An 18,191-nucleotide genomic window follows, 5' to 3' on the forward strand; every position below is an offset into this window, starting at 1 on the left:
AGTGAAATCATAATAGTCTTACCAGTATAGCACTGAAATCTGAAGGCGCCTGCGCAGTGTAGGCCTGTATCTTCAGCTCGTACGCAGTATCTGCGGCCAGATGCGCCATAACCATACTCCTCTCATGGCCACCCACTGTGACTTTCTCGTAAGCACCAGCCGAAGACACCGCTCGGTAGTAAACATAGAAACCCTCCGCTTCTACACCGCCATGAGCCGACCACTGTACAAGGAATAAAGATTTTTACTCTGACATTGTTTCTAGCAAAGGTCCTGATGAATACAGTGCGGGCCTCTTGTACGTAGACTTATTAAAGCCGTATTCTAGTCAGAACTGAAGGACGAAAGCAAAAATCTTGTGGTCTTTCTGCGCTTCAGGGATGTTCTTAAGTGCAACCTAACAGCATCTAACATAAGAAGGGAGGAACACGGCAAAGGCTGGAGTGTCTCTGTTGATAAAGCCGTTAGAAACGTAAGACATTTGAGGAACATCGACTTAAAGACCGAGCCACGAAACACCAAGCCGAAATTTTCCTACATCTACACGTACAATATAGATGGCCAGTTACACTGTGCGACATGAAACCGGACTTTCAATACCAAATTTGGACTTGCCAGTCACATTTGCTCACATACCCGGCATTACGTTTACGGACACTTCAAGGAGGCTCATATATTCTTGTATTGTTTTCTTTCATAAGTATGTCATTGAAGGAAATGTTATTGATTTTGGTAGATGAGCTTAACATGAATCTATCTTACTTATTAAAAAAAAAAAAAAAAGCTTTGTCTTTACTGACTGAATAAATGTCAAATGGCTGAATATAGAAAGTTCTAACTGTTAGAGAATATTCTTTCAGCTCTCTAGAACCGTACCTACTAAGAAGGGTTTTTTTATTCTAGGGAAGAAAGTTTGTATAAAAGCATGGCATATTTCAAGTTACGGGATATCAGAAATTCTGCACAAACGTTGAGAGAGAGGTGTTCGCATCTGCTAGTATTATATAAAACACCTTAAATATTGTATTCCTAATTACTTTCTTCGTTTGCTATTCCGTTAACTTTTACATCAGTGCAACTTCAGAACCATAAAGTTCAACGCTACGTAAAGACGTTGCGAAAATTGCTCACTGTAGTGTTGGGTGTTTCGATTAGCACTTAGCAGATAAATTATTCAAGGAGACCATCCCACTAACTTGTGTGATGGTCTCCCTGAATAATTTATAGCGTCGTTCTTCGCCGTCGCGATCGTTGTCGTTTGTCTGTCCATTTATTCCAATTTGTGAGAAGTAGATGTCCGTTTGTGCTTTTAAATGCTACTATTTGTACTTTTATCTCGAAAATTTACAATATCTATCGTTTCTTTTATTTCTCAAATAGAAATGCAATTCACAATGGCGTCATTCCCCAATTTCGTCAATTTCTTTATCGCCAGTTTGTCTAGTGGTTTTCTCAAGGTCAAGAAAACCACTAAGCATGTAAAACTTCACGTTTCTACGCTTATTTTCGCTAATCTTTTGTCCAGATTCCCGAATATAAATGTCACTACTTATATGTCTACTACGTCGAAATTTTGATGTGTATGCATACAATTATCCCTGAGAAGCTAAAACACAAGTCGATCTTTTACTCTATGAAAAACAAATACAAATCTATTCCGCAATAACAAGTATTAAAAAAAAAGTGTATTATTGCAGACTATATTTGCAGAGTGGCACACTTTTTTACAAACACAGCGCAGTTTTATTTACACAGACAGATACTTTTCTACGCGTAGACAGAGATACCCGTCTTTTTTTATATAGTAATAATTAAAAAACCACGCCTATTCACAGAGCATGCAATGAGCACGTCCTGTAACCAGTGGCGTGCACTTCATACATGCACAAAAGCACTGCCTACCCAAATTGTCTTATATAGCTCGTATTGGATAGGAATTTTTCCATTTTATGCCATGTATCTGCTTTATGCATACCCTGACCGAAGACCATGTGCACGCCACTGCCTGCAACATGCCGTTCTGAGTCCATTGCAACAATGCTGCTTAGCGACAGTAGTACATCCCCGAATAAGCTTTGTCACAAAAAGCGCGACTGTCTTCGCGTTAAGGCGTAATTGAGTAACAAACATCCATCCATACAAACTCACACACTTATAATATTAGTAGGATAGATAATGCTATTCTTGTTTATCACTCAAGAACAGAAATGGATCACTCAACGCTGCAAGCTCGCTTCTGCGATCTAACCTGATTCCAGCAGCCCTAGTACAGGATTTGCTTACTCGCAATCGAGGAGTCGTTTTCGCATATCAAACTCTAGACCGTCAAAGAAAAGGGGATTTATCAATAGTTTCAGAGTCGAAAGTCCTTTACTGTAGGTAAATTTTAACTGACTCCTGATGCCTGAGTTTTTCGATACTCGAAAACGACACCTAGATTGCGACGAAAAAATCTTGTAAGGGTCTCTCTGTAGTCACTCCTTCATTGCTGAAGACCGTGGTCTTGTTGTAATTGCAACCCCGTGCGGACCAGCTGCTTCCACCGGCATCTAAGGCCAGCAATAGTATGAAATTTGCACTTGAAGTCCGTCAGCTGGTCTGCCCATCGTGTCAGTAAACGGCCTCTCGGTTTCTTGCCTTCAGTGTTTCCCGTGGTGATAAGTTTACTGTACTAAGGGTACGGTACGTAAATAATATGTCCGACCAATCAAGCTAGATGCTCTGCGGTAGCAATGACGTAGCTTATCAAACACGAGCGAAAGGGAAATAGAATTTCCCGCGATGCTGCGCCCTGATCTATTGTTCTGTTGCACGTTATGTAAGACATAACATTCAAATAGTCTGAATCTTAAGCGGTAACTGGAATTCAGAACTCTTTTAAGAACTGTTGTCCTAGTCCACGTATATATTGACGGCCGATTGGCGCAGTGGGCAGCGACCCTGCTTTCTGAGTCCAACGGCGTGGTTTCAATTCGCACAACTGGAAAATGTTTCTGCGATGAACATGAATGTTTTTTAGTGTCCCAGACACGTGACAGTGACGACAGTGATTATCTGTATTATATAAGTATTTATGTATATTATTTTTAAAATTATTCATCAGTCATCTTAGTACACACAACACAAGCTACGCTTACTTTAGGGCTAGATGGCGATGTGTGTATTGTCGTAGTACATTTATTTATTTATTTATAAGAGAGCTATAAAGTTCCGAAGTCTCTAGTTGATGATTTTAAGTTGATATAACTTGCAAATTATATTGCATAAAGTTATTTCTCACAAAAACACTCGCCGGGTGTCATGGTCACACTCGTGACGTCATAGGCAAATTAGAGCTTTAGTAAGTCCTCGTTCCATAGCTAAAGATTATTGACTTTTGTATTGATAACAAAAAACTTAGCAATGGGTTCTTCGAAGTCACAAAACGCTTGATATACACAGAGATTGGGCATTGGGGAATAATAATATGGGGGGGATATGGGGTAGTATTATCGCCATGCTTATTTCTGCCGTTAAGCAGCATTATTGTAATGCTGTGCTCCGGTCTAAAGGGTGTGGTTGCCGGTGTAATAACAGGCCAATGAGGATTATTACCTACGCCTCAGGGTGCTCAGAGCAGCATGTTGAAGAACGTGCTCCTTGCATGCCCTGTGAACTGTTGCTTTGTTTATAGGCGTTGGTTTTCCACTTACCATCAGGTGGCCCATCTGCTTGGTCCATCAATTCATACGATTACAAAAAAAATCTAAGTTCAAGTGGTACAAGATTGCGTTTATATAGACGTGGCGTCATAATTTCGAATTCGACGATTCACCTGTCATGACGGATTGCTAGATTTTGCAGTTTTTTTTTTAAATAAATACCATACCAATAGTTACTGTCATCATGCCTTATGACATCCTACCATCTAAATATGCTGTATTATTATTTTCTATCCTACCCACAGAAGCATCATAAACCGCTCCACCATAGTAGTGTTTCTCGAACAGGCCTTTCTTTTCCCTCTATTGTTCTAAATGTTTGCCATAAAATGGGGAAAATGGGAAAAAGTTTGTGAGCTAGCAACATTCCGCGGGTGTGAAGTGAGACGTGCGCGAGGCATTTTCACTGGTTTTGGACACAATGCACTGCATGCAATAACATGCATGGCTGACTGAGGGTTCTATATGATTTTAATTATGTTATCTTACCGTCCAATTTAGCTGGATGCTATGCGGTGATAGCGACGTGGCCTTGTCGAGGACTGGCGCACGTGGACTCTGGAATCCTCCACGTTGCAAGAAGAACTTTCCGCTGCTACGCCCTAGTTTGTTGTCCTGATTCGAGTATACCGCTGCGATTCGGAATCTAGAGGATTAAAAATGCCACTAAGTAAAGACCAACAATTTAGCTTCACTATTAGTACCTATAGAGATGTAGATTTTATTGGTGCCATTATCATTTCAATGTATCAAGGCGTTCAATATCAATAGTATAAATTAAACTAATATTATAAATGTGAAAGTGTGGATGTTCGTTACTCAAACACGCAAAAACGGCTGAACGGATTTGGATGAAATTTGGAATTTGGATTTCCTTTGACATGGAAAAGAACATAGGCTACCTTTTATCTCGATTCCTTAAGTAGTTCCCGAGGGAAAATTGGAAATTGTTGACGAGCGTGTCTTACGGCCTAAGCTTTGAAATTTGGTATGTATGTCTCCTATGCAATGGAAAAGGTCATGTGTACTTTCTGTACCGATCTCTCAAATAGTTCCCGTGGTAAGATTATAAAATGTTAACGATCGAAGCTTTAGACCCTATTCATAAGTCCACGCAGACGAAGTCGCGGGTAGAAGCTAGTAATTAATAAACATTAGAATTCAATAGAGTTTAACTGTCAACATTATCGACAAAATTAGATATAGCAGGTTTTTTCACGTCAATTCTATGGGTGGTACTCCTCGGAGGGTGATAACAAATACCATTGATACTTAGCATTGTGCATAATCCTGAGTTCCTTACAGTTTAAGATCCTACTATCGATTTACCTGTTTATCTGGCTACCCGTGAGTTGCGACCTTAAAATAACGAAGGCAACCTACCGTTTGCATATTCTATGGCACTTTCGATTCGTTTAGAATCTGTCCAATAATCAAACCGGTGGAATGTTTAAAAAATATATTTTTTAATTATTAATTTGTCATATCCAGGACTGAAATTTGTTAGACTACCCACATGCATTATATTTATTGGCATATTAAATAAAATATTAAATAAATACCAACAATCATATAACTTCATATTGAAAACTTGATACTAAAATCTATAATTGAACTGTGACCGAAACCAAATTCAATTATACCATAATTCTCCATTAGTTATTTATTTTTAGGGTAAAATAATAGAACGGAAATTTGAATAATATAAATGAAGAGCAAATAAAGGCCGAAATGCGTTTGCCATTGGTATTTGAACACAAAATATATTTGCATTGGATTGCGGTTTTAGAAATGAATTATTATTATTTATTTGCTGTTCTTTGTTCGTACTCTTCTTTAATCTTTACTCGCACAAAATGAATTCTGAATCCCTTGCAGGTATGTTTTACCCGCGCAAATTCGTCTGCATCAAATATAATTAAAATATTTTTAAGAATTTCTATACCCGTCGTAACCTTTAAAAGATAGATCCAATTTGAATAATTTAAAGATTAATTTGCAGGTACAATTTGCAATTAACTATAAAGCTATTTATTTGGATAAAGATCTGATAGGAACATCACCATCTTAAGATTGTACCAGTGTTTTGATTGACAAATTGTAACAAAAAGCGGTTATTGTGCCTTAACAGTTAGACATTTAGCCTCCCGGACTTTTTTTTAAGTAATAATAATTACTATTTATTTTCTAATTACTATATAGAATTTATCCTATGATCTCCAGGATGCCAACTATTCCTATGCAAAATTTAACCAAGATAAGTTAAGCGACTAAGTTATTTTGTAAAATCCCGCTGGTAACTTTTACCTGTAGCTTTTTCAAAATAAATTTTATCCTATGTTCATTTCTGATCTGTTTTTACATTTAAATATTTTTTTAAAATTTGTTTGGGTTGACAGCGTTCTGAGTGCCTAGTATGAGATCAGATCTGTTACCCAATGTTATAACTAGATGGCGCTCTTTCGATCCCATTTAAATTGCATGACAATCGATCAAGTAAAAGTTAAAATAAAATCTTACAGTAGATGTTTTCAATTTATTTTTGTGCATTGTAGTACACTTCAAACTGAACCACTACACTTCGACAATACACACATCACCATCTAGCCCCAAAGTAAGTGTAGCTTGTGTTATGGGTGATACTACGATGACTGATGAATATTTTTATGAATTATATACATAAAATACTTATAATATACAGATTAACACCCAGACACTGAAAAACATTCATGTTCATCACACAAACATTTTCCAGTCGTGGGAATCGAACCCACGGCCTTTGACTCAAAAAGCAGGGTCGCTGCATACTGCGCCAATGGGCCGTCAAAATATAGTATTGTATTATTAACTTTGAACTTACTTGTAGTATTTGTCGGGCATGAGTCCATCAATTTGGAAGGAATGAATATGCGTGGGTATTTCGTAGTTCTCAGTATGCCATTGGATGTTGGATGAGTTAGTAACCTCCCTGTATTGGACCTAAAAACCATCAAAATGTATTAAATACATATACATACACATAATATGTGCCTACATTTTTTTAAGTGAAAACTTCTTTTGGGGCGTTCAGCACTTTTAGCTTAAAGAAAAATCGTTGTACTCGCGCTTTCGTCACCAAACGCTTTCCATGATCTAGGTGTATGTATACTGTGTGTATATTATATGTACCTACTTTTTGGTTATCATTGTCTCCGAACGCTTTCCATGTGCTAAATATATTTATAATGTCTATTTATACATATATAACTAAATGTATGTATAAATATAATGTGTATATGTATACATACATTTTACTTACTTTAAAAAACTGTATTTGTAGCCCGTGGTTATCATGGGACCATGATACCATAACACTCTCGTCGGACAGCCTTGTTACATTTGGCCGGGATGGTGGTATTAATACCGCTGCAATAATAATAAACAATATAAACTTCTGTCATTTGGGGAATTACAAAGTAAAATGTAGAAAATTAGAAATTTACATAGAAATTTTACATTTGACTCGGCACCGACTTAAAAATGTTGTAGAAAGTATTTATTTATTGCTTTTTAGTTGTTTAACAAAGTCGTACCTTTTTTTACCTAAAAAACTTCCTAAAATCATCATACTCACTTCTTAGGGTGTCTGAAAGAGATCTTTTAAAGTTTGTTAGTCTATATATATATATATAGACTAACAAACTATAATAGTCTACATCTCTATTTAAAAAAAGGAGTTGACAAAAAGGATAGTACACTACTTCTCAGGCTTGATATAACCTTCATAGCTTAAGTTTTAAGCTAACGACTAGTATTTAGTACGATTACTTCACATTCATGTTAAAAAAATGCAAGAAATATTCAATGCCATATATTAATGCAGAAGTTTTCATATCATTTTGACTCGGCATAGCAAATCGTAGAAAGTAATGCAGAAGAAAGTTCTTTAGAACAAAAAGTTAGCACTATCTCACTCCTAGAGTTTCTTGTTTCTACTATGTTTTGTTACCTTTGTGTTTCCTTGGATTTTTCTTGTTGTGCCGTTTAGGAGACTGGGATGGTATGTGAATCTTCGGCGTTTCCGCGGAGTAATCCTGGAAGTTCCAAATTCATAAATCGAAAAACTTAGATACAGTGTACAATGTTCGACTTGTTAACCCCTTTCATTTGATATCCACATTGCCAATGTCAATTGTGATGAAAAAAAACGCCATATTGTGGTAGCGGCCATTTTTGACTGATTTTCATCAAACATATAAAAGAACACTCCCGACTAATTCACCTTTCGAACAATAAAATCAAATCAAAATCGGTTAATCCCCACGGGAAATACGACGCCACAGACAGGCACACACCGACGCGTCGAACTTATAACACCCAGTCGCATTTGAGTCGGGGGTTCTTCGCTGTTTGACTTCAAAGCATATTCTTTTTCCCATCCACTAATTGACAGAACAAAGGATTTTTTTCACATGGCAGTCTATCAGTGTGTCCAAACGACGTGAAATGAGTTACAGAAAGTCGCGGCATAAGGTAGAGTAGGTAGATAATACAATCTGGACAATGGACTAAATACAATCGTATGACGTCACTTGATTGCACCCTCAGAAGTCCAGTGAAACGGTGATAACCTAGTAATTAGGTCTTCGGCCTTCCTTTCGGTGGGACCGAGTTCGATACCCATGCTTACACCTCTAACTTTAAGGAGTTGCCGTTAAAGTTATTAAATGCCACTTGCTTTAATATTATTTATGCGGTGAATTTCAACATCGTGCGGAACCTGCACGCCGTAATGTTCTTAAAGGTGTGTGACATTTATCAACCCAAAGCGCGCTGGACTACGCTTCTCATTCTGAGAGGAGACAGTGGGCTGGTGGCTGATTAATAATGATGATGATTACGCCCACGACTTGACTTGACATGACTTTTTTTTATTGTTATTAGGTACACAAAACAGGTAATAACTAAAGGTAGATCTTAATTTAAGTAATAACAAATATCGTTCTAAGCCACAACCCAAAGTATGTGTAAACAACTAGGAATTAAATTAAACAAAAAGTAAACACTTAAAAGATATATATTATATTTATATAATATCCCTTAAGTTATGATGATGCTTAATAATTTGGTTTTTAAAAATATTTATCCTTTTGTTAAAAATGACAAAATCAAGATTACTTTATACTAAATCATTATAAAGGCGGCACATGCGAACGATGAGATTGTAAAAGGAAGTATTCTTCTTGTAGACACTTAAAACAAGGGGTTAACGCGTGTATTTAACGCGTGCGTGTTAACGCGTGTATTTATAGTAATGAGCTAGATTAAGACGGAAGAGTTAACAATAAATAAGCTTAAATAAGTAGAGATCCAATGAAAGTATTTTTGACGTAACTGCAAGCTTTAAGCTATAGAAATACCTGGTCGGATATCTGCACTGGTACGACGGTAAGCATTGCCGCATCGTACGCGCAGCCGAGCGCGTTGCAGGCGAAGCACTGCACGATACCTGCGTGACGCTTCTCCACATGGTCGATGTAGAGATCAGAATCTGAAATATAGTATTCAGCTAAATCTATATGGTAATTACTTTTGCCTGCCCGTATGTTTCCTGTAATTAAAACTCGCCTATGTTACTCATGTACTACGTGACTGCCCATTCACGACTATATTTACGAGTAAGAAATCTTGATTAACTACGAAAATCTTGGTTTAAAATCTTTAGTTACTATCTTTAACTGCGATTATGGGCAAACCCTTCTATTAGGAGAGGCCTTTAATCGAGCTATAGACTGTCATAGACCATTGATGATATTAAACTGCCTCGTCGGTAGTGATTAGCATGTTCTACGGATCAAGAGGTCCTATCAAGACCCTCTCTCTCTCTCTCTCTCTCTCTCTCTCTCTCTCTCTCTCTCTCTCTCTCTCTCTCTCTCTCTCTCGCTCTCTCTCTCTCTCGCTCTCTCTCTCTCTCGCTCTCTCTCGCTCTCTCTCTCTCTCGCTCTCTCTCTCTCTCGCTCTCTCTCGCTCTCTCTCGCTCTCGCTCTCTCTCTCTCTCTCTCTCTCTCTCTCTCTTAAGAAAAAGGGTTTAGAGCATAGACCCAGCACGCTGCTCCAATGCGGGTGGTTGAGTTTTAAGGATTATAATCCCATGTTTGTGAAAATAACGAGGTACGACCGTACGACGACGGTTGACTTGGAGGAACATCCTATATATTTCCTACCTCCAGGCTGGTACCGAGAGCTTAACCCGAAAAACCCAATGCTTAAAACTTTTGAAACGATTTGAACAAATCCAGGACCTCGTGATCCGTAGTTGGGCATGCTAACCACTTGACCAACGAGTAACTTTTACCGAAACGGACTAGTTAATCGTGGGACGTTGATTACTAATAATAACTAACTTTTGGAGTTCAGGCCTAAGTTACACACGGGACCCGAACGGGGAACTGTGGTTAATGGACACTGAGTAAACGTTACTAAACCAGCCAATCAAATAATTTGCGCTATCCGAATCAGTCTACCCGACCAACCTACGCGCCCAATGAATACCTACTGATAACAAAGATTAAGAGTTCATATTTTGTTGGACTTCACTAATCTCTGGAACTATCGGTCGTATTTAATTTCGCAATTTCTCGAGGAACGCTATGAAACTTTTTAAATTTTTTATCCCTACGGGGGCTAAATATATAGGTATGAAAGTTTCTATTAAGATCCGTCATTTTTCAAGTTATATCAATGAAAACTGGAATTTAGGTTAAAATACATATTTCAAGATTTCGATAAATGTTATCTCCAAATAGGCCCACTAAAAGGCACGGGTGTCCTCCCAAAATGAGAAGGGGTTAACGCCGTAGTGTGGACACGCGGACCCAGCGCGGTTTTTTTTAAAAATTGGTGTACCTATTGCACACGTCTTTGAAAAGATGAGAACATTAAGAAGAACTCTCAGGCATACAGGTTTCCTCACGATGTTTTTCGTTACCGTTAAACTATGTGATATTTTAATTATTTAAAACACATAATTTAGGAAAGTTAGAGGTGTGTGCTGGGATTCGAATGCAAAGTGGAAGTCCTTCCTATAGAGCTATCACCGTTTCCAATGGGTGAGATAGAGGATGAAATTTAATTTGTATGACTGCGCTAAACACTGAAGATATCCTGATGGTACACTGAATTTAAGAAGGCTTATCAGATAGAAGCAGGCGATACTTTGCGGAATTCTATGATATATTATCTAAATGAAGCTTAATTTGCTGTGCTCCGCGAATAACTGGAAAATCTGTATGGTGCCATTAATAATTTCTTCAATCTTTATACTCCACACCCAACAGATAATTAAGCTTAATTTTCATAATGTTTAAAAAAGCTTGCTTAATTTTTTTTTTTTTTAAATATACTACGACAATACACACATCGCCACCTAGCCCTAAAGTAAGCGTAGCTTGTGTTATGGGTACTAAGAGAGCTGATGAATATTTATGAATATAATACACATAAATACTTATAATATACAGATTTACACCCAGACACTGAAAAACATTCATGTTCATCACACAAATATTTTCGAGTTGGAATCGAACCCACGACCTTGGACTCAGAAAGCAGGGTCGGTGCCCACTGCGCCACTCGGCCGTCCGAGTTGCATGTCATTAACGCCAATGCCTGAGTGTGGTGTAATGGGTGCGGTGGTAATATTGCGTAGGCTAGCGGAAGAAAGTTTATATGGCAAAGCTATCAGAAGTTGTAAGCAGACAAAGTCGCGGAGGACTGCTAGTAACTATAAAAATCCAAGAGAACGTAAAAGGTTCAAAAATCAACCCATAACAAGTTACGTATCTTTTATCAAACTCAAGATAGTACGGCAATAAATTTCCATTTTTCCCTTTTCAGAAGCATCAAGTAGGTTTAAAAGTAATTTAGAGTGAAGGATCCCAGTTCACCGCTTGTTCCAATCGCTATTCATGGATTAAAACCAGCGTTCTTTGTTGTTTTCTTCTCTCTTCCCTGTATCTGCGAACGTCGATTTTATAGACATTCTAAATGTGCCCGATCAAACGTAATAAAAATATTAAGATACATAAAATAATATTAATTAAGATCTTTATAAGAAGTATAGCGTTTGATTTGTTATTGAAGTACGTGTAAATTACTAGACACATACTACTAGGTATATGTCATCAGATTATTCTTGGCATCGACTTGAACATGTAGGAAATATTTATTTCGTGCATTTTAGTTGTTTTTCTTTTTTTTCACATATAATGAATACAAATTCCAAAGATAAATGAACCTCGGTCTTCCTATTGTTACAGTCTAGCATATAGCCTTGTACAGCCTATCTTAGACTGCATCACCATTTACCTTCGTGAATTCAAAAAAAAGCCATATCGTCATACAGTTCGGTCGGTCTATAAATTCATTCGACGTCCCATTCGTACAGGTTGAAAACAACAAAAGTGCGCTAGTTTTGAACTCTGAATAGCGATCGGAACAAGTTGGAAACTGGGATCCTTAGCGCTAAATTACTTTTAAACTTACCCGATGCCGCTGAAAAGAGAAATTTATTGCAGTACAATCTGTTGAGTTTGGTAATGGATAGGTAACTTGTTATGGGGTTATTTATGAACTAACTTCCTCGTTTGTGATCTGGCAGATTTCATGATTTTTATGCCTCTACTAGTTAACTCTTGACTGCAATCTCATCTGTTGGTAAGTCAAAGTCAAAGTCTAATATACCTTTATTCTTACATACTTTAATTTATACATGTAAAATATGACACAGAAGTGAGTTGATGGCGATAACTAAAATCGTCAACTTAAAATTAAGCTACTTCAAAACGCGCCCTGGTCTAAGAAGAAGCCTACAACAAACTTAGCCAGTTGTGTTTTTTTTTGTTATCACCATCTCACATTGTCATTTAAAATTATTAAAGAAGCAACCTGGTTAGAGCAATAATTTACACCCAAGCATTTTAATCGTTGAAGTAGTCCTTAATATTATAATAGGACTTTTCTACAAGGTTACGTTTAATACAAGCTTTGAACTTTTAAAGAGACATCTCCAAGATATCAACTGGTAGTTTATTATAAAATTGTATACAATTTCCTTAATTTTCGATGCATGTCTTAGACATGCTAACGGGCTAAACTATTAGGGGTACGGCAGTTATGTTAAGCCCATGCCCTAATCGGTCTCAACGCGACATCGTACCGGAATACTGTATCACTTAGCGGGGCGTCTTTGTCGTCAGGTTGGTAACTTGCCACCAGAGCCTCCCACCAGACCAACTCAGAGAAAATTCAGAAATTAAAAAACCTCCCACTTTAAACCACAGCGCTCACCGCTGCGCCCGGGAGGTCGTCAAAATGATGTTTTTCAGATACTGAATTTTACATTTTAAATAGGTTTGAAAGACTGTTAGCAATTTCCTGAACTTTTCCGGAATGCTTTGCCATATAAAAACACAAAGATCTAAAAAAAATAAAACCCTGATAGATCTGTAGAATGAAGACGTTTTAAATGTACCCGCTACTACTCTTCTTTCGAACTAATTCTATGTACTAATTCAAAGGAATCCAATATTCATTTATTTCAAGTAAGCACTTTTGAAACGTCAATTATGGCTGTTTGTAGTGACTCGACCACCGTCGCGGAAGGTAGATTCTACAAAGAAGAAGGCGGCGAGAAACTCAGCATTTGCTGTTTTCAAACAACAGTTTACAATTTAACGACCATTTAACGACCACGATTCTTGTGTGAGATAAAAGCAGAGCAGCTTGCTTTCGAGCAACCCTATCAATAATTTCGGGAACTCCTCAAATAATTTCAAAGCTTCGATATATTTTTTAATAATTTTATCTCACCTAATTAAAGAAGATTCCCAATCATACATTTACCTTTCACCAATCGATTTTTAATAGGAACTCACATAAACTAACTTGTCTATGATTCTAGTCACTGCTATTAAAAAGAAAATTTATATATTTTGCATCTTTTTTCACATTAAGATTCGGTGTCGTAACTTTAGATGGTCCCTAAACTCGTTAGTCATCATCTAAGACAAGATTTGAACCTGCGACTCTCTGGCAATCGCAGCGCTTTAAGCTACGGCGCTTCTAAAGTCGATGCCGAAATTATATTATTGAAATTAGTTTATGCCTTTTTACATCAGTCTTACATCGACTTTAGTGCCATCTAGTAGGAAACGTGGCAGTTTCGATCTACTTTGTCAATGGTCCATTTTACAATGAGACACGTTAGAAAAAAGAGATGACACATTGCTTCTTTTATAATTTATTATACAATAAGTAAACAGGATAAACTTTATTAGTGTTTTACATACACTTGGAGGTTTATCAATTTTATAAATTTAAAATGCATATAAAAACTATTTGAACCTGCGTCTCTCGGCCTGAAACTTAGCTTTTAGCATTTTTAATATGAAAAAGTAGATCGAAACTGCAACGTTTCCTACTAGATGGCACTAAAGTAAAAACACTAACAAAAATTAAAAAATAATCTAAGAGTTGGTTTAAAGTTTTTTTTCTATACGCATCACCCAAATCATTGGGTATCCGATTTAAGTAATTCTTAGGTTTAGTGAAAGCGGGCATAAGCCTTCCTATGAGACCCATAGTTAGCGACCACATTTCGGAGCCAGAATTTATCAAAATTCAAATATATTGATAACATTTTCAGGTCTCGAAAAAGTTTTACATAACTTTTTTAAATATTCTTCCCTTGTTTTTTTATCGATCACGTGTTTAGACAATGATTCGGTTGTAAGTACACTATTGTCTTAGATAAATCAATACGCGGCAGTAAAGAACTCTCGCCTTCCCCTCCGAAAGCAATAGAGCGTGTAAGTTTAAAGAAGCAATTTAGAGTGCACTAAGAGAGTTCTCTTTCTTCTTGCTTTTCTCGATCGTTGTTTGAAACTTGTTATCCACTTTGACGCAGTGTATAAAGGAAACTACTAATTAATATAATTTACAAAGTCTTCCAGAGAACAAACCTTTCTTTTATTTTTTTACGTAACGAACTTTAAAGGAAAATTTCCCTTACACAAACAAGATAAGCACTTGTCTAACTCAATGCTGTTCACGGTAATTAATGAAATTTAATACCTTTATTTACCTTAATTTAAAGTTAAATACCTTTTCTCTTTCTTTTCAAAGTAGCAGGGAAAAATATGAGAGTGAAATCCAAACCTTAAATGATGTTATTCAACAGCTGGAAGACTCACTTAAAACTATGACTATTAAATATGAGCTGTCAAAAAAGCAGATTGATGAACAAATTCTGGCAGCTGATGAGTTGTTAGCTCTAGGTACCTACAATATGGCTCGTTTTGAGTCATTGGCAAATAAATGTCAATGTTCTCAAGATATACCTACGGCTAACCTAGACTTAAGTAGTAGTATTTTGTCCTCTAATAAGCTAGAGACCTGCCAAGAGCAGTGTGAAAGTATTATTCCTGTCACTACATCCTTAGATTATAATTTATCAAGTAAGCATAAAAAACACACTTTAGTAATTTCAGACAAGCTAGGTAAAGGTTTTGGTCCTATTATGAACTGTTACCTAGATCACTCAGTGACTAATAGATGTTCACCGGGGGCTAATTTAGACTATCTTATTGATAGTTTGAACATAGACAGTTTAGATGTAAATAAAAATGTTATATTTTTGTTAGGAGACAGCTTAAATGTAAAAAAGACACAAATTATAAGATGTGTAGAAAAATTGCTGGCTTTGCATGAAAAATCTAAATGTAGATTTGTTATGTGTGCCTTTCCGTACTGTGGCACACTTAGTTCTAAGCGAAATAAGCAAATTTATAATTTAAATTTATTAATTTATAACTTGACATGCCGTCATAGTGAGGCAGTTTTTTATTTTGATGTGAATAAATTTATTTCACCACTGTTATTGACTAGGGATACTTTTTATCTGTCAAAAAAATGTAAGCAACATATAGCCTCATTATTAGCTTACAATTTAAATGATACAGTTACAAGTGTTGTAACTAAGTCTATTGACAACTTTACAAATTGTACTTTAGGTACCAATATTTCTGATAATGACCCAAGTACTTGTTCAAGTACTAAGAAAATTTCTTATAATTATTTAAACTAGATAGCCAGACAACGGAGAAGCTCTCCAATATGAACATTGTACATCAAAATATACAGAGCTTAACCGGCAAAGAAATTGAAATAGAACTGTTTGTGGAAAAACTCAATATACACATTCTGTGTATTACTGAGCATTGGCTCACTGGTGCACATCCAGCAGTTATCTTAAGGAATTTCAAAATGTCAAGTGTGTTCTTCAGAAGGACTGCAATTCATGGTGGGTCCTTAATTTTTGTACACAATAATATAACTTGTAAGGAGCGAAAAGACATAGTTAGTCTTTCTGTTGAACGCACTGTAGAACTATCTTGTGTGGAGCTGGAGCGATTTATAATAGTGTGTGTATATCGTCCCCCCTCAGGTGATTTTAGCCTTTTTGAGGATGTAATGGAAGATGTGCTTAAGCGATTGTCTGTATCCACAAAAAAAGCAATAGTATGCGGGGATTTTAATGTTGATATTTTACTTAGTAATGCAACTACGACTAGGTTGCTAAACTTATTTAAATGTTTTAATTTAAATTATGCTTTTAGTGAACCTACTAGAATCACAGCAACCTCAGCATCGTGTTTAGATAATATTTTTCTCAACTGTAATATCTTAGGTAAATCGATAATAACCAACTTAAGATCAGATCATTGTGGCCAACAAATTACTGTTTTGAATAATATAAACAAAGATAAACATATCGTCAAGTGTAGGCCGATAACTAAGAGCAAATTGACGCGATTCAAAGGTGAAATATCATCCAAAATTCCTGCCCTTGTCTTTAAGAACGGTCATCCTGACAGCATTTATGGTACGCTCTTTAATATCATAGAAAATGAATTTAACAAAATATTCAATTTCAAACATATAGATTTCAATAAAAAAATAAAGTTTAGCGATTGGGCAACTATTGGCATATACAAAAGTAGAGATAATTTGTATGAGCTCTATAGTGAAAAACAATATAACCATACTCCAGCTTTCCTACAACACGTAAAAATGTACTCTAAAACGTTTAAGAACGTTTGCTTTCATGCTAAGTCGCTATACTTTAAGGATCAAATCATAAAATCGGATAACAAAGTACAAACAACCTGGAAAATTGTTAATAATGAAACTGGGAAAGCTAAATCTCGCAACGTAAACTTTGAATTAATTATTAATGATAATAAAGTTACCGCTGACAGTGAGGTTGCAAGTACCTTTGAAAACTTTTTTCAGAGTGTTCCTATTTTGTTGACTGATTCACTTAATTCTTCACCTACTGCAGCTCAGAGTTTATTGAGGAACAACGTTAATGAGTGCAACGTTTTATTTAATTTTAAACATACATCTGCATATGATATAATAAAGAATTTTAAGTTGTTGAAACAGAAAAAAACCGGTGATTTATGGGGTATGTCTGTAATGGTAATATCTAACATTATAGACGTTATTGCCCCTTACTTAGCCATACTTTTTAATGAATGTGTTGATAGAGGTACTTTTCCAAATTTAATGAAACATAGTAAACTTATACCTCTATTTAAATCTGGCAATAAAAACGACATTAACAATTACAGACCCATTTCAATCTTACCAGCTCTTAGTAAGGTCTTTGAAAAAATTATATTAAATCAACTTTTGAATCACTTCAATGTAAATAACTTACTACATCCGGAGCAGTACGGTTTTACTAAAGGTCGTAGCACCACGGATGCAGGCGCTAAACTTTTAAAACATGTGTACGATGCCTGGGAACGTTCGCAGAATGCCATTGGTGTTTTTTGTGATCTATCCAAAGCATTCGATTGTGTCGATCATAAAACCTTGCTTCTTAAACTAGCCCATTATGGTATCAAAAACGTTGCACTAAATTTGGTTGCCTCTTATCTCAGTGACAGAACCCAAAGGGTTTGCATAAAAGACATTAAGTCGCAGGGGTCGGCTACGTCAATGGGTGTCCCACAGGGTTCAATCTTGGGTCCCTTTCTATTTTTGGTGTATATAAATGATCTACCACACCATGTCAGTGAAACCTGTGACATTGTACTGTTTGCTGATGATACATCTCTAATTTTTAAAACTGATAGAGGTAGAGACAACTCTGACGATGTAAGCCGTGCTATGTCGCATGTGTCGCACTGGTTTACTGTCAATAATTTACTTTTAAATGCAAAAAAAACTAAGTGTGTGGAATTTATTTTACCAAATGTAAAGAAAGTTAATAAAAATATAATAATAAATGGAGAATCACTAAAAATGGAAGATTCCACAGTTTTTCTGGGCATGACCTTGGATTGTAAGCTTCAGTGGGGTACCCATATAGATACACTAGCAGGTAAACTAAGCTCGGCTGCCTACGCCGTCAGGAAAATTAGACAGATTACTGACGTAGAA

The 18,191-nt window shown here is 36.3% G+C and overlaps 1 protein-coding gene across 1 annotated transcript in view; it reads right to left on the reverse strand.

The window, feature by feature from the left end:
- The window catches only part of LOC120631560 (interference hedgehog-like), an 89,278-nt gene that overhangs the window by 8,597 nt on the left and 62,490 nt on the right, over positions 1 to 18,191 (reverse strand). The window contains exons 8-13 of the mRNA XM_039901194.1: positions 9,101 to 9,231; positions 7,690 to 7,774; positions 7,000 to 7,106; positions 6,562 to 6,680; positions 4,191 to 4,347; positions 23 to 223 (exon numbers count right to left, since the gene is read on the reverse strand). Of these exons, the coding sequence (XP_039757128.1) occupies positions 23 to 223; positions 4,191 to 4,347; positions 6,562 to 6,680; positions 7,000 to 7,106; positions 7,690 to 7,774; positions 9,101 to 9,231 (800 nt within the window). The remainder of the gene's footprint in view (positions 1 to 22; positions 224 to 4,190; positions 4,348 to 6,561; positions 6,681 to 6,999; positions 7,107 to 7,689; positions 7,775 to 9,100; positions 9,232 to 18,191) is intronic.

Source organism: Pararge aegeria, chromosome 18, assembly GCF_905163445.1.
Source record: "Pararge aegeria chromosome 18, ilParAegt1.1, whole genome shotgun sequence".
Lineage (NCBI taxonomy): Eukaryota > Metazoa > Arthropoda > Insecta > Lepidoptera > Nymphalidae > Pararge > Pararge aegeria.